General features: G+C 42.8%; 1 protein-coding gene across 3 annotated transcripts in view; it reads right to left on the bottom strand.

The window, feature by feature from the left end:
* LOC108717893 (signal-induced proliferation-associated 1-like protein 2) overlaps positions 1–18590 on the bottom strand; it is a 175521-nt gene that overhangs the window by 130018 nt on the left and 26913 nt on the right. For all 3 annotated transcript variants that reach the window (XM_041564533.1, XM_041564534.1, XM_041564532.1), the window contains exon 2: positions 9019–10569. In XM_041564533.1, the coding sequence (XP_041420467.1) occupies positions 9019–10372 (1354 nt within the window). In that variant the 5' untranslated portion in view covers positions 10373–10569. The remainder of the gene's footprint in view (positions 1–9018; positions 10570–18590) is intronic.

Here is an 18590-nt window from a genome sequence, read left to right on the forward strand (position 1 = left end):
CTTCAAGGCCCATGATGTGCTGAGTGCTCTTGTTGAATGTGCTGTAATTTTGAAGGGCACCAGCTGTTCCCTGACTTGGTATGCCTTTGTGATCAGTAACTTAATCCATCTGACAATCGAGTGTTTGGGCACTTTACATCCCTTGCGTTTAGACCCATAGAGAACAAACAGTGCATTGGATTTTCTAAATTCTTGTGTTCTGTGTATGTAGGACTTTAAAGCTCTTACAACGTCCAAGTTATAAAGACACTGCTTGGATCCTGTGCTTGGTTTTGGGAAGAGAGAAGGCAGTACCCATTCTTGGTTGATGTGAAACGATGCGTTGACTTTTGGTAGGAACGTTGGTACTGTTTGTAGGACCACCTTGTCCTGATGGAATATGCAAAAGGGTGGCTTGTGGCTTAGTCTAAATAAGGCTAATTCTGACACTCGTCGGGCTGAAGATATAGCTACTAGAAAGATAACCTTCCATGTTAACAACTGCAAGCTGACGGAGGTTAGTGGTTCAAACAGTTCTGTTTGAAGTACTTGAAGTACTAGATTCAGGTCCCATGGTGGTTTGGGTTGACGAAAAGGGAGGTTGATATGGGTCGCGGTTTGTAAGAAAGTCTTGACTTCTTGACGTACTGCCAGCGGGATTTGAAAGAAAAGTGATAGCCCTGATACTTGCACCTTGAGTGAATTGACTCCAAGGCCTTTATCCAGTCCTGCCTGGAGGAACTCTAGCAAGGTTGGGATTTTGCACAAGGTGTGATTGCATAGACTGCAAATGCCTGATGATCCTGGTATCTGGAGCAATACCTGGGACCTGGTGATTGAAACTGGATGTCATCAAGTCTATTTGGGGTACCCCCCACCGGATGGTGAGTTGTTGAAACACCTCTGTGTTGAGGGACCATTCCCCTGGGTCTAGGAAGTGGCGACTATGAAGGTCTGCTTCCCAATTTAGTTGTCCGGGAATGTAAATAGCCGTCAGCGTGCACGAATTGTGTTCTGCCCATTGCAGTACCTGTTGAACCTCTTGCCATGCTGCTTTGCTGCACATACCCCCTTGGTGGTTTATGTATGCTACCGCCGTGGCATTGTCTGTTTGGACCTTTATTGGCCGATGATGTAGTAGACGGGTCCAATGTGTGAGGGCGTGGTGAATTGCCATGATTTTGATAATTGACCAGTGTGTGATTGAGCAAATTCTGCCTCTTCTGAGTTTGCAGGTTAAGAGCCACCAATATAGGGATTGTCTGGTTTGTCATGACAGGGTGATACGAGCTTCAAGATTGTGGTGAAGCTTGGTCCATTTGCGGGGGAAACTCCAGTTGGAGGCAGCGCATATGGAATTGTGTATATTGAACCACTTCTATGGAGGCCTTCATAAGGCCTAATAAATGAATGCAGGTCCTTGCGGTTAACTTTCTTTGTATAATTGCTTGTTGTGTGGCTGATTTCAGCTTTTCTGCTTTTATCTCCAGAAGCGACACTGTGTGTGGGCTGGAGTTAAATTGCATTCCCAGAAATACAATTTGCTGGGAAGGTGTTAATGCGCTTTTTGCGTGATTTATTAATCAGCCATGCGCTGTCAGAATTTGAATGCACTTGTGAGTGCTGCTTATCGCTGTTTCGTGGAATGGTGATCTTAATAGGAGATCGTCGAGATCGTCGAGGGTATATCTGTTGTAGTCTCATGTGGCCTACTAGTGCTGCCATGATTTTCGTTAATACTCTAGGTGCCATGGCCAGGTCAAATGGAAGTGATTGAAATTAGTAATGGCCACCGAGGACTGTAATGCGCAAATATGTAGATATGCATTGGTTAGGTCTATGGACGTGAAAAAATCTCCTTTTTCCACATTTACATTTATGATGGATCTGAGGGACTCCATCTTGAAAGTTGGGATGTGGAGGAAATTGTTTAGGGCTTTGAGGTCTAGGACTGACCTGACCTTGCCTTCTTTTTTAGGCACTAGGAACAGGTTTGAGTAGAAACCTTTTAGTCTCTGTTGTGGAAGCACTGGTCTGATCGCCTTGGGGGAGAGCATATCTGTTATGGCCTGTTGTAGAGCTACCTGCCTTTATGGAGAAGGGGGCGGTCTTGAACGCATGAATCAGTTTTGTCTTTGGAAGCGTTGAGGCATTCTGTGGTCAAAGTTTGATGAACGAAAGGACCACTTTTGTGTTGGAAACGTTTGTTTTGTTTTCCTATCTTGTGGCAGAAAATTACTCTTTCCACCTGAAACTTTGCTAATTAGTGTGTTCAACTCTGGTCTGAACAGGGATGTCCCTTTAAAGGTAGTACTACTGAGTTCTTTTTGGATGCCGCATTCCAGGTTTTCATACATAAAGCTTTTCTCGCTGTTAAGGACATTGCTAGCTAGGCACTGTAGTATGTCCATAGAGGAGTCGCTAAGAAAATGGATTGCAGTTGTGATTTTGGATAAGTTCCCGTGCATATCAAAGTCTTGATTGTCAGTCACCTCTGGAGCTTCCTCTAACCAGAGGACTAAAGTACGGGTGACACATGCTGATGGCACGGTGGGTTTCAATGATGATGTAGTACATGAAAAAATGTTTTTCATCAAGTTTTCTGCTCTTCAATACATTGTGTCCTTAAACGACATTCCATCCTCTAAGGCAGAGCTGTCCAACTTCTGTAGTACCTAGAGCCAAAATTTTACTGGCCTATGTGTGGAGGGCCGATAATGGAAGTCAGTGTTGGCCACTCCCCCTTTTAAACCAAACCCACTGTAAACCACACCCATATTACCACAAGAACTTTTATATCCACATTAACGGTGGTAGCACACCAAGAAACCAAATGGTTGGTGCTCACTGCAGGGAAATCGCTCATCATTCATATGTGAAAGATTAAAGTTATGTTAAAAACATACTCTTAAATCCATATGCCTCATCCTCCCCTGTGGATAATACAACTACCCCCCAACACATGATTAAACACCTTAGGGGCCCTTAACAACAATTTCCAAATGCTAACAAACCCCAAGAACAAACCCTTAACAGACTTACATTCCGCAGGTAGCGTAGGGCAAGCAGAGAATGGCACACCCAAGCAGCACTGGGCAAGCAGAGAATGGCACACACAAGCAGCACTGGGCAAGCAGAGAATGGCACACACAAGCAGCACTGGGCAAGCAGAGAATGGCACACCCAAGCAGCACTGAGTAAACAGAGAATGGCACAAATAAGCAGCACTAGGCAAGTAGAGAATGGCACACACAAGCAGCACTGGGAAAGCAGAGAATGGCACACATAAGCAGCACTGGGCAAGCAGAGAATGACACACACAAGCAACACTGATTAAACAGAGAATGGCACACACAAGCAGCACTGAGTAAACAGAAAATTGCACACACAAGCAACACTGGGCAAGCAGAGAATGGCACACATAAGCAGCACTGGGCAAGCATAGAATGGCACACCCAAGCAGCACTGAGTAAACAGAGAATGGCACACACAAGCAGCACTGGGCAAGCAGAGAATGGCACATACAAGCAGCATTGGCAAGCAGAGAATGGCACACACAAGCAGCAATGGGCAAGCAGAGAATAGCACGCAGCACTGGGCAAGCAGAGAATGGCACACACAAGCAGCACTGGGCAAGCAGAGAATGGCACAAACAAGCAGCACTGGGCAAGCAGAGAATGGCACACCCAAGCAGCACTGAGTAAACAGAGAATAGCACACACAAGCAGCACTGGGCAAGCAGAGAATGGCACACACAGGGAGGGAAGGCAGAACAGAACAGGAGACAGGGAAAGCTATCATTCTAATATGTACTACATACTCTGACACAGTGCAGAACAATGTGGGCAGTTTCAGTCTGGGTCTCAGGTGTGAACAGTACAAGGCTTTAGGATATAAACACTAGAGGTGTCACAAGTGTGAACAATACAGGGGGATCACAGGTGTGAACAATACAGGGGATTAGAGTCTGAATTTGAGGTTTAAACAATGCAGGGGCCAGTTAATCTCTGAAGTGATACCTTTTAAAGTTTACATATGGTAAGCAGACACAGCATGTGGGGGGCGACAGAAGGGGGGGGTGCCAGTTGGATAGTTGAACAAGCGAGCGACCGGAGAATCCACTTGGGGGATGGTGTCCCACTTATCTTGGTGAGCTTGCTTGATCGGGTATAATGTATCTTGACAACCTTCTATCAGGAGTTGTCGACTCTTTCTGAATGGTTTCGGTAATTATGTCATGTACTGGGAAGTTTCTTTGTTTTGTTTGTTTTGAACCAAACAGTTTGTCTAATGTTTTTTGTTCCTTGTGTTCGTCTTGAATCATACATCAGAAACATATCTGATAGGAGCGCATTGACTGCCTCCGCTTGAGATTTATGTGATCGCTCTGTTACTGGTGGGAGTTCAGAACTTTTGTCTTCCCAATCACTATCTGCTTCATGCAGGATACCTTCCTCCTCTGAGGAAATGTCCTGTGAGCCATCTGGTTGGGTTGGGGGTGAAATGGGACCCAATGAGGCCGAGGGTATGGCCCCTTTGTCCTGAGCTTGTTGGGCTGTATGTCGTGCTGCCAGTTTGTCAATGGAGGTGGTTATGCCCACAATGGTTGACTGAAAAGCTTGTAGCCAGTCAGGCGCCAGGGGTTGTGTATGGCCAGAGTCCCCTGCACTGTCCCTCCGTGTCTTTGGAGTGTTTGTATGACTTTTTTGCTAAGGAGCCACTTTGTTCCTTGTTCTTAGCACCCTCTGTGCTTTCCCTTAGTGATGATGGGGGTTTGGCCTGCGCGGCTGCCATGTTAAGCCGAGAGTTAGAGAGAAAAAGCAGTATTTGTATATGTATATATTTTTTTGTATTTATATAAAAAATAAAAACAGTAATCTGCATAGAGATAATGCACTGGAACTCTCTATTGGTTATAAAACCAGTAACGCAGGCGTTTTTCTGAAGCTATAGAAGTCAGAACAGCCAGCAGCACAATTGTACTGCTGATGAATGGTGCTGTTGTAAGATGTTTGAAAGGCTGTACAGACTGTAAGAACATACCAATCCAAAAATATCAGATACTCAGGAGGATACTGGCATCCGCAGGCTTGCTAGGTTCTTACAGTAGCACTACAAATTTTTGTATGTCAGCCCTGTGCTGTCACACTACACTCTGCCAAGCAGCTCTGTCTGTATCATTTCACAGATGCAGAGCAGCCCTGTACATATCATAAAGAACTACTCCAACAGACTGCAGCCCTGAATGTATCAGACTGCGATCTCCCAACAGCACTGTACATATCCATACCTATATATACCACAAAGCCTAAGTTCTAAGCTAACTCTTTCCATTCTCTCACATTTTTTTAAATTATTATTATACCAATCATTTATACCAACATAATTTGCACATTACATTTACATTTTTCAGTCCTTATTACTAGCCCTGATAGTCAATCCTAGCACTAACTGATATTTTTTTTACTTTTCCCCAAGCCAGTCCAACTCTGCCTATGCGTTCTCTCTAAACACCCCAGTTCATATAATACTGTATCCGCCAACAGCCTGAACATATCCATACCTTGCAACTGCCCCGTTTTCTTCAGCCCATTCCCGATTTTGAACACTCAGCCAGTAGTTCCAGTTTTTTATTAAAAAGTCCAGAGTTCCTCTTTGATCTCCAGCACTGAAGCCAGAAAAATATACAAAGTTTCTGGAACATAATTAAATTAGAGTTTTTTTGGCAGAGAGCTCAGAAAATGCAATACCTGCACTTAGATATATTTGTAACAATTTAAGAGAAGCAAAGATACAATTATAACTATTTAGGATAAGCAAGTCTCTTTGGAGAACTGAGACATGCAGCTTAAAGGGCAATTTTACCTTCATTAGCAAAACTGTTATAACGCATAAAACGTAGCCCTAAATCTCCCAGAAATGTATTCAAACAGACCCGGTAACTGATAACCTGCCTATTCGGGCAAATGCCCGAGGGGCCGCTCTGTCCTGTGTTTAAATGGGCTGTCGGCTGCCTGATGCAGCACTGCAATCATTAAACACTGCGCCCGTTTTTGTAAGCTGCAGGCATTTTATTTTTTCGGACTGCCCTGCTGCTCAGACTGAAGGGGAAGCACAGGGCCAGCAGACCGCTCTTCACTAAGACCCAGGAGCAGCTTTTCCTTCCTGCACACTGTTACAGAAGTTTGCCCGATCGTCTTCAATCTGAGGCCCGCCTCCTGCTGGTGATCTTCCTTTGTCAGGGGAGAGCAAAGGAGTACCAGAACAGCTGAAAAACCAAAGAGCTGCAGACACCCTCACATTGATCTGACCTGTCCACTGTTCCACTGTCTCTTTCACTCTGGGCTCTGGAAAAACTGGGTAAGTTAGTGGCTGGTTTATGTTTTTACCTATTGTATGCATATGACATGTTTGTGTGAAAACAATAAAAAACACTTGAAAAAAAAAAGTTTGTGGCTGACTGCTTTCCAGATTCCCCCTCTGCCCTCAAAGCCCCCCCCCACACCAAAACTGTATGCAGGGAGAATAGTGGTTAGAACTATACAATTTTTACTCAAACTACTGTATCTGCCAGTGTTGATTTACTTTTCCACTTTCCCCATACATTGCCTTTCTGTATGTGTGTGTATATATATATATATATATATATATATATATATATATATATATATATATATATGTATATATATTTATTTATGTATGTAGTTGCTGTACCATGTTAGCCAGTAAAATATGTATGCGTATATATGTATACTATATATATATATATATATATATATATATATATATATATATATATATATATATATATATATATATATATATATATATAGTTCAAAAGGACCCGCACTCCATGGTTAGTGAACCATCAATATTTTATTTCTCAAACTTGTGCATCCAACGTTTCGGGCCACATTAGGGCCTTTATCAAGGACCTTGATCTTCCATGGAGTGCACGTCCTTTTTAACTATACATAATGCTTTGACCCTGCACCCTCACTAATGGAAGACTGGTTTGGAGTGCAAGCGTTTAATTTGTAATATATATATATATATATATATATATATATATATATATATATATATATATATATATATATATATATATGCATCAATAAATAAACTCTAAATCTAGCAAATAAGTTCCGCACTCTCAGGTCTTAAAAATAATAAAAATTATAAAAATAAGTGATTGAACAATACATTTTTATTATTTTTAAGACCTGAGAGTGGGGATCTTATTCGATATATGGATTTTTTTTGCCAGGGCTGATTTTTACTCCCAGTCCGGCCCTGTATTCAAACTTTCATAATCTGCCAAGTTTTGTAAAATGGACATGGTAATTAGGGGGTGTGGCCATTTTTGTTTTTGCAGCACTAAATGGCATATATTTTGCCCCTCTTTATATTTTCCAAATATTAGGATGTTAGGTATGCAACCCTGCATATATTACAAAGCACATCCCCAGTGGTTTTGTAAGTAACACACTGCACTTTACCAGAAGCTCTATTCATATAACTGTGCACTTGTATATATATACACCTACTGTATGTAGTAACATAGTAAGTTAGGTTGAAAATAAACAGACGTCCATCAAGAGAGAGAGAGAGATTTAATGTTTTATAGTAGACAAAAATCCATTATCTGGAAAGCCCCTGGTCCTGAGCATTCTGGATAACAGGCCCTATACTTTTATATCACTTCTGTTTGAGACATTACTTTCTAAAGCAGTTACAGTAGTAAGGGGAAGTGGAAGTTGTTAAACACTTTGGGGCAGATTTATCAATAGTCAAAGTGAATTCGAGGGAATTTTTGAAGTAAAAAAATTCGAAATTCAAAGTAATTTTTTGGATACTTTGACCATCAAATAGGATACAATGACTTTGAATCGAAGTAAAATAGTTTGAATAGTCGACCATTTGATAATCGAAGTACTGTCTCTTTAAAAAAACTTCGACTTCAATACTTATTGCCAAATTTACTGTATACTGTATACCCATCATAGTTACCTGTTTCTTCAAAACGTATGAATAAATGCCATTTTCTATGCTGAAATCCAGCTGGTTAACAGTTCTTCTCTTTCTGCATCATTTGTATCCTGGCAGGGAAGGAGGGACTAAAACACTGATGCTACAAATTTTAACAACTTCTCCACAGCTTAAAGACAGCATGCAGGAACTGCATAACCCACAATGCACAATGCACAAATCACGTATGCAGGGGATTATGGGGTTTGTATGATGCAGGCTATGGACAGCTGGCTATTGATACAAAGTAACGGTAGTCAGCCAGCTCTGCAAAGTAGTCAGAGAGACCAGCAGGAGAGCAGGGGGCTAGGTGTAAGGAACTGTCAAAAAAAATTAAATTATGAAAAATCTGCATATTTTTTAATTGATGTATATTGCAAAAAGCAAAGCTCAAGTAATGTTTTTGTGGAGTTCCCCTTTAAGCAAATCCTTAATAAAGAAGGGTATTTGTGATAATAAATGTAGCTGTAGCAAGCAATTCTAAAACAGCAGGAAAAGCCAGCAAGGCATTATCCTTATGAAAAGACATACTAAATCTTCCCTCTTACAAAGGGAGGCAGGCCCCTTCTAAAATATGCAGTGCAGTTTTGGTTTCTAATGCTCAAAAAGAACAAAAAATTTTATTCACGTGTAGCTTTCTAAAGGAGTTGGTCACCTTTAAATGAAAAATTAGTAAGACATAGAGAGTAATATTCTGAGACAATTTGCAATTGTTTTTCATGTTTTATTACTTGTATTTTTTAATTTATTTAGCTGTTTATTCAGCAGCTCTCCAGTTTGCCATTTCAGCAATCTGGTTGCTAAGGTCCAAATTATGCTAGCAACCATGAATCGATTTGAATAATAGACTAGAATATGAATAGGAGAGGGTCTGAATAGAAAGATGAGTAATAAAATAACAATACATTTGTAGCCTTACAGAGCATTTGTTTTTAAATGGGGTCAGTGACCCGCCATTTGAAAGCTGGAATGAGTCAGAAGATATGTGTAATATGCCATTCTTTAACATACCTTTTCCGTAGAAATACTTCCTGTAGTAGTATGCTCCAAGGTCTACATGCTCTATAATATAGCGCTTTACTTTTTCACTGTGAATAGGTTGATTGTCTCTTGGTACCTCTAACACAGACACACCAGCATTGGTGCAGTGAGAGCTGAGAGATGATTCAAAGGAACAACTTTCACCAGTTTGAACAGAAGAGTTTGCCCTTGAAAGTGCAAGTTTTCTGTCCCCTTCTCCTCCAATCTCATTTCTGAAATAAGGACAGCTTAAAACAATATCGTTGCTTTTGCCATCTCCTTCGTCTGCTTCTGGACTACAGTTATGGTCTTCTGCACTTCCCTGAGCATACTGACAGTTCCCAGCTTTGCCACCAATTATTGATGACTGTGATGCTGCAGATGCCCCCGTTGTTATATTTTTGTGCTTAGCAACACTAGTCTGTGAGACCATGGCTTCAAATATGTTAAACAAAATGCTCTGCGCATCATAATGTGCAAAACACTTTTCAGAGATCCCAATTTGCATACATTTTTCCATTTTAACATCGTCAACGTCAAATGACAACTTTAAAGCATTGTGATCACTTTTTACAGCCCTTAGTCTTTTATACAGAGATGTTTCAACCGTTTCTGCTTTTAATTGACTTTTAGGTAGTCTATCTTTTTCTCTTAGTAATGCATTGTCCATATAATCAAAAGCAGAAATTCTTACTATCTGCCCAAGTGATATCTGTTTGGCAGCCTGCAAGCTGGGAGAAACTGGAGAATCACAATTAAATAAACTTGAACAAGAAAATGGAGTTGTGTTTTTCTGTTCCCGGTTTTCAACCTTAAATCCCTGAAGCATTGCAAAAAAGTTCTCTCCTGTCAAGCTCTGTCTGTCTATTGAAGATGTGCTTCCATATTCCCTATGCAGAGCTACTCCTGTATTTGGATTAATTGCATTCTGGTCAAGAACATCATCTGTATCAATATCACTTATGGTAACATCACTGTTGCTTCTTTGCCGTATAGTATGAAGTCCCCTGTGAGATGAATTGTAAAAAATATCTTTGGTTTCCCCCAATTCAAATTCAAATGATGCTTCTCTAAAGTCAGCTGAGTCTTTTTGTCCACTGAAGATTGCAGACACCACATCATAAGTGCCTTGTGGTGACTTTTTCCAGGCTACTTTGTTAGCAATATCCTTTGTGCAGTCTTTTTTAGGTGGCCATTCAGAAACTCTTGCTCGTACACCCATTTTGGGCACTGCTGGGGTTATGTTATTCTGCCCACAAGAATCAGAGGAATTGATAATGGGTGGAGGACCCATATTTCCACTGAAGGCCTTAAATTTCCATGCAAATAAGTCATCTGGCTGCATGCTCTATGCCTATTTACTATTCCCTTTGTATTTCAAACAGATTTTCAATTGCATTCTTGATGATGATGATGACGATGTTGACTCAGACATATCTGCTGTGCAGCACTACTCAGAAAAGAATTCCCAATGTTAATACCATTATGATCTCACCTATTAGATTGTGCTTGCAATCTTCTTAAATTCTCTTGTTTTGCAACCTATTGAAAAAAAAAATAATAATCAAAATGTAGCCACAACATCAAGTATAAAAAACTATTTACAAGGGATGAACCGAATCCAGGATTTGGTTCGGGATTAGGCCAGGATTCTGCCTTTTTCAGCAGGATTCGTATTCAGCCGAATCCTTCTGCCCGGCCGAACCAAATCCAAATCCTTATTTGCATATGCAAACTGGGGGCAGGGAGGAAAATTGCTTGATTTTTTGTCACAAAACAAGGAAGTAATTTTTTTCCCATTCCCACCCCTAATTTGCACATGCAAATTAGGATTTGGTTTGGTATTTGGCCGAATCTTTTGCGAATGATTCGGTGGTTCGGCCGAATCCAAAATAGTGGATTTTGTGCATCCCTACTATTTACCTACACAAATATGCGGCGAACATTAAAATGCATTTGTTTTAAACATACATAAGTGTTCCATAAATGTCTAGTTCTGCTTGGCGAGTAAAAGCTTTCTGACAAAACAGGGCCACCATCAGGGGCTACAGTGAGTACTGCAGTCAGGGGCTCTGTGGCAGAGGGGGTCATAGATTGAAAAAAAGGTTGCATAGGGGAGTGGGGATTGTGGCATTATGTTTTTTGTGCACGAGTCAGACATTTTTTTCTGTTGGGGATCCATTTTTCCATTTTCCTTGTTATAGTTAAAAAGGAAACATTTTCAATGTACTTATTCATACATATTCAGAATTTTTAATATGACAAAAAAGTGATACTTTCATTTAATATGGTTAAAGGACAAGGAAAGGCAAAAAAATAAAATCCCATTTTTACTTTCTTTAATGAAATATACTTTAATTAAAAATATACTTTAATTAAAAATATACTTTGATTAAAAAATGTGTACCGTTTTTATAAAAAACCTGACTATATGCAGTGAAATTCCCCCTTCATTTACTGCTGTGGATAGAAATTGTCAGACGGCCCCTAACTGCTGGGCAGGGAAACAATCATACTTATGAACAGCAGGGGGAGCCCCCGCTTACTTCCCAGCCATGCAGAACTAAAGCAGCTTTGTTTTTTTCCCTGTAGAGCAGTCGGGGACTGTGTAGAGATTTGTATTGGATTTTATTTTTGCCTTTACATCCCCTTTATTGTTTCCAACTCCAGCTGCAGGGACAAAAATCATGGAGCCAGATTTAAACAGATAAACTGGGATTCAATTTGGAGGATTATTTTGCTGCAGTCACTGGTTATGGAGAGTTAGAGAAGGTTTGTAGTAAAGGACATGTAAACCCTATAAACCCTTACCATGTTTTTAGGTTGGGTTCCCCACACAAAATGCATCATTGTCTCTGTATTGGGTCAGGTAGTATCTGTATCTACTCTGTTAGCCTGCACTGTAGAGTTTTCCTGAATGCAAGATGTGCTTTAACCAGGCGGCCATCTCAGCTACATCATCATTTATAATTGCATATCCAGCCACGCCTGATGACCTTGCTCAGAAGTTTTTTTTGGTAATGTAACTTTATTAGCAAGTATGTGTAATCCTACTCACTCCTACATGTAATCCCACTCACTCATATGCATAATCCTGATCACTCATATGCATAATACAACTCATACTTGTAATTCCACTCATGTGTACATGTAATCTCACTCACTCATATGCATAATCCCACTCATACCCGTAAATATGCATAATCATATGCATAATCCCACTCACTCATATGCATAATCCCACTCATACATGTAATCCCACTCACTCATACATGTATGAGTGGGATTATGAATATTAGTGGGATTATGCATGTGAGTGAGTGGGATTACATGTATGAGTGGTATTATGCATATGAGTGAGTGGGATTATGCATATGAATGAGCGGGGTTATGCATGATAAATCTCCAATAAATCTAAGGAGACAAATAAGTCCAACAAAATAATAAGATTTATAGGAAACTACTGTTCTGAACAAAAGCAGATTCGACAGATACTAACTAACCACTGGCAGATCCTGGAACAGGATAAAGACCTAACCAATGTAATAGGAATCAAACCCACTATTACTTTCAGACGCAGTAGGAATCTGCGTGACCAACTTGTACATAGTCATCTCAGCAAGAATGTGAAACCAACGTGGCTAGAGAACAGAACTAAGGGTTGTTACAAATGTGGCAGCTGCTTGGCCTGTCCATTCATTGAAAAAGCCTTGGTATATCAGGGCAGAGAAGATAAATCCATCTACACTCTAGAACATTTCATGAACTGCAAAACATCAGGGGTGATATATGTGATGACCTGTAAATGTGGCATACGTTATGTGGGGAAAACGAAACGGGAATTCAGGAGAAGAATTCTCGAACATGTTGGTGATGTGAAACATAGGAGAAACACCTAAGTGGCAAGGCATATTAATGAAGTCCACAATGGCAGCCTTGAAATGTTAAGATTTACAGCAGTTGACCGAATTGAACCCACCATGCGAATAGGTGATATAGATAGAAAACTGTTGCAGCGAGAAGCGCAATGGATTTATTGGCTAAATACGAGAGTTCCCAATGGCCTAAATGAAGGCTTTACTTTCTCCTCCTTCTTATAAAATAATTGGTTTTCAATAATTGTTTGGTTTTGACTAGGATTTGGGATCACTTATATATAATAGTAAAGATGAGCATGATTGTGGGTTACACTATCCATTGTGAGGTTTTTGAGATACATTTGGGCTTCCGATAGTTGTTTTAGCTGGGTTATGGGGTTGCCCATGCTGCAATTGCCCACTAAATCCTCGACTGGGGGTTAGTGAACCTGGTATTAGCCAGTTCCCGCAATTAAGACATACTGTATAGAAGCACACATGCGCAGTAACTTTTGGCAATCCAAGAGTGTCAATGTTTACAGCAGGAGCTGTCATTGCGCAAAAGTGAGGGCAGCGCATGCGCAGTGGTTCATTGAAGCCGCTGTGGGCCAATCGCGGAAGCGCTACCGGAAGTCACTGTGCGCAACCGGAAGTGCCAGGACGGTAGTGACGCGCATGCACAAACTTACACGGGCGACATTGTAAGCCTATTTAAACCTTCTCTGGACGCGCACTCGCCACTTATGCCCCTGAGGAAGCCGTTACATACGGCGAAACGCGTCGGGCTTGTGGCATAGGTGGACGGTGGGCGACTAGCTCCCTACGTAGTCAGGCAGGAAATTGTCACTGGGGAATGATTGGAAGGGAGGTTCTGGGAAAAGCCATTAGAGCTGGACTAATACTTTAACACTGTGGGTGTCAGGCTGTGACTCAAACGCTGACAACACTTTTTTGTCCACCGTGCCATCGCATGCCTGTTTTTAAGGGTGATTTTAGGGACATGGTCCCGGACTTCCATACACCGCTATTGAAGTCAGATTAGGCATGGTCTTTGTGGTTGTGTGTGTGTTTTTAACCCATTTTGATTAAAAGTTACGTTTTAAGATGATGTGAATACTTCCTTATATATTAATTTGTCTGAACTGGGTATCTTGGAGGTCACAGGGTCTCTTTAAAGTTCTCTACTTTCCCTGCGTCTCTAGTGGTTGTGGATTATGCATGAGTGAGCAGGATTATACATGAGTGAGCGGGATTATGCATGAGTGAGCAGGATTATGCATGAGTGAACAGGATTATGACAGATTACACATGAGTGAGTGGGATTATGCATGAGTGACTGGGATTATGCATTAGTGATCAGGATTATGCACAAGTGAGCAGGGTTATGCATGAGTGACTGGGATTATGCATGAGTGATTGGGATCATACATCCTTACTGTTAATCTTTTAACAGCCAGAGTGGCAGTTATCTAATGATTTCAAAGAGGCCATTCACTGATTACATTTTTATGGGGGGGGTTTAGATGTCCTTTAAACAATCCAAAAATATAAAATCCACATTAGATTACATGACAACACAGGATGCAGTGCAGTCTGTATATTCTGATTATTAATCAGTCTTGCTATATCAGCTTCTGGCAGATATTATTTGACTTGAGCTCCTTTGATAATTTATGACAATCCCTAAGCAGCCCAAAACACACTGAGCATGTACACAGTCTTGTCTTGCAAAGTTACAAGATGACAGCCCCCTGTGGCCAACACCAAGGGACAGGGACCACCTTCCCTTTAATACTTAGCACCCAATATTTAAACTAACTGTACTTTGCATTTATATGTATTTATTATTGTATTCACTGTTTTTTCTATTAATGTATTGTTCTCCATACAGCTCTGCACACATAAATAGCACTGTATGAAGGGCTGACCTAGGCACTAGACCTCTTTGCACTCATTGGCACATGCACAGTGACGTATACTGAGGTTGACATCATGACACACAGCACATGATGTCACATTTGCTCCCTTTGGCACTAGGTACCCCCCACCTCTGCTGATGTATTTAGTGGGAAAGTATTCAGTGGCAGGGCAAGAGGTTTTTAATAAAACATATAAGCATCCGAGTGCGGTCCCCTTAAAGCATCAGCCCTAGTACAGAACCTCAAGTGTCTATATGGTAACTATAGCCATGGCTGTATGAATAAAAATATACATACATACATACAAAGGGTTTAGTTCTTCACAGGAAGATAAATAAGGGTCAAATGTCATTCAAAGATCTCTACAGGACTAAGTACCGAAAGCCTGTCACCTGAATCGACACATGGCATACAAGAAGCAGTTATTGCTTCTGACTAACGCATTTGATACAGTGCCACACAGAAGGTTACTGTTTAAATTAAGGAATGTTAGCCTGGAACATAGTATTTGTACCTGGATAGAGAACTGGATAAAAAGATAGATAACAAAGAGTGGTGGTAAATTGAACATTTTCTAATTGGACCAGTGTTAGTGGAGTACTGACAAACCAGCTGTGTTTTGAAAAAAAATATAATTGTGAATGAACAAGAATCCATATATTCTGCTTTTAAAAAAGGTCTCTTGTTTTCCCCGCATAAAGACTGCAATGGCAAGTAAATTACTTGTGCACATGTGCATCTCATATAGTAGTGCTCATATCCAATGCATCAACATATATACTTTTGTGATGGATGCTGTGATGAGATGCTAAAGTATGACAATTGGAGTTCTCCAGATGATGGCACTTAATGAAGCATTTCATATAGTATGTTTATTTCAGATCCTTACAACTGAAGTTCTGCAATATGGCTTCACTTGTCACTGGTGTCATCCAGTACTACAGTTCTGGTTTTGCTTGCTCTGAAAATAAAATTATTCTAGGACAAGCCATCCATAAACTAAAGGTCAGTGACATTTTCTCTGCCTGTTATTTCTTAAAATGGCACTAAAGGTGAGAGATTATATCTGGAAATAACAGCATAGCAAAATCACATTTAAACAAGTGATATGTGTGTACTTAACCATATATATATATATATATATAATTTGTAGCTACCGCACTCAAATCCGGAAACTTTCATCTGAATTCGGGTGCAGGGTCCAAAGTATTGTATACAGGATTACTGAGAAGATCCGCACTCCATTTTGTGAAAAATTCAAATGTCTTTTATTGTGTACATAAAGGCCCCAATGGGGGCCAAAACATCGGATTTATGTACACAATAAAATACATTTGAATTTTTCAAAAAATGCAGTGCGGGTCTTCTCTATACATATACATACATACATATACATATATACACACATACACACAGGTATGGGACCTGTTATCCAGAATGCTCGGGACCTGGGGTTTTCCGGATAACTGGTCTTTCCGTAATTTGGGTCCTCATGCCTTAAGTCTGTTAGAAATTGTAAGGGTTACAGCGTGGAACCGCTGTGATAGTGGATAGCCATTCCATTGGGAGAGGATATGGCGGAAGCCCAGGGGTGTAACCATAGATGGTAAGGGAGGCAGACATGGTGAAAATAAAGCAGGTTTACTTGGAGCTTGCAAATAACACAGGAACAGTTCAAAATAAGGTAATTACCAGGAAGGTGAGGATAAGGAAACAATGCTGGAACAAGGCAACACAGGAGCTTGGAATCCAGGAGCTTGGGATACAGGTAAGGAATCACTGGAACAAGATACAGCGACCAGATACAGGATACGATTACAATTAATGACTAGGGACGGTAATTGGGAAACACATGAGGGTAAACGAGGTGGGTGGAGAATGGGGAGGAACACACTAGAAACTGACAGGTACATGAAACACAAGACACACAAGGGTAAGGATCAGCCTCAAAGAGCCCCAGAATCTGGGAAATAAAGGTTCGAGTCCCGGGCTGATCCTTACAGTACCCCCTCCTTAAGGGTCGACATCCGGGCGACCCAACGAAAGACCCCCATCCTTTTTAGTCCAATGACTGGAGATGGGGACAAAAGTTTGCCAGGGTCAAAGGCTGGAGAGCCGCCAGGGTCAAAGGCTGGAGAGCCGCCAGGATCGGAAGCCAGATCAGAGAAGTCGCCAGAGTCAGGAGCCAGATCAGAGAAGTCGCCAGGGTCAGGAGCCAGATCAGATGGATGGCCAGAGTCAGCCTGCATAGCAGAAGAACCAGCCAAGGCACCCATTACAGGCGGCGGACCAGCAAAGGCACCCATTACAGGTGGCGGACCAGCAGAGGCACCCATTACAGGTGGCGGACCAGCAGAGGCAACCATTACAGGTGGCGGACCAGCAGAGGCAACCATTACAGGTGGCGGACCAGCAGAGGCAACCATTACAGGTGGCGGACCAGCAGAGGCAACCATTACAGGTGGCGGATTGCCCAGGACAACAGGAAGACCACCATGAATAGCAACAAGACTGGTAGACTCTGGAGCACCAGAACTATCAGATCCTGCAGCAGGAATGGCAGGTCTAGAAGTAGATTTGTCCGTGGGCCCAGAGGCCATGGTACACAGGTCCTCACAGGCTGAACCCAGCAAGGCTGCTGGCACAGAGGCTGGAAGCGGCAAGGCTGCTGGCAAGGCTGCTGGCACAGGAGCTGCAGACGGGACCGCTGGCACAGGAGCTGCAGGCGGGACCGCTGGCACAGGAGCTGCAGGCGGGACCGCTGGCACAGGAGCTGCAGGCGGGACCGCTGGCACAGGAGCTGCAGGCGGGACCGCTTGCACAGGAGCTGCAGGCGGGACCGCTGGCACAGGAGCTGCAGGCGGGACTGTAGGAACTGGAGCTGAAAACGTAATGGGAGACATGGAAATTGACAGAGACAGCTTTCGGGGAGCCGGCACAGGAGGCAGCTGCTGGAGGACCGGCACTGGAACAAGAGGCAGCTGCTGGAGGACCGGCACTGGAACAAGAGGCAGCTGCTGGGGGACCGGCACTGGAACAAGAGGCAGCTGCTGGAGAACCGACACTGGAGGCAGCTGCTGGGAAGCCGGCACAGCAGACAGGACAGGCTGGGAAGCCGGCACAGCAGACAGGACAGGCTGGGAAGCCGGCACAGCAGACAGGACAGGCTGGGAAGCCGGCACAGCAGACAGGACAGGCTGGGAAGCCGGCACAGCAGACAGGACAGGCTGGGAAGCCGGCACAGCAGACAGGACAGGCTGGGAAGCCGGCACAGCAGACAGGACAGGCTGGGAAGCCGGCACAGCAGACAGGACAGGCTGGGAAGCCGGCACAGCAGACAGGACAGGCTGGGAGCCAGTCGTCGGGAAGGTCCAGCTGGACACTTGGGTAGCCGATGCTGCTGCAAAGCCTCCTCTCTTGGGGGTACTAGGCACGGCAGAAGCCCCACTTCTGGGGGCGCAGGACAAGGCAGAAGCTGGGCCAGCACTGGAGGTAGCTGTTGCAGTGGGGTAGCAGGACCGGGAACAGAAGCAGACCGCTGTGGGGTAGAGGGCCCAGGAATAGGAGCAGACTGCAAAGGCATAGCTGGCCCTGGAACAGGAGCAGACTGCAGAGGCATAGCTGGCCCTGGAACAGGAGCAGACTGCAGAGGCATAGCTGGCCCTGGAACAGGAGCAGACTGCAGAGGCATAGCTGGCCCTGGAACAGGAGCAGACTGCAGAGGCATAGCTGGCCCTGGAACAGGAGCAGACTGCAGAGGCATAGCTGGCCCTGGAACAGGAGCAGA

The sequence above is a fragment of the Xenopus laevis genome, chromosome 5S (assembly GCF_017654675.1).
Source record: "Xenopus laevis strain J_2021 chromosome 5S, Xenopus_laevis_v10.1, whole genome shotgun sequence".
Taxonomy (NCBI): Eukaryota; Metazoa; Chordata; class Amphibia; order Anura; family Pipidae; genus Xenopus; species Xenopus laevis.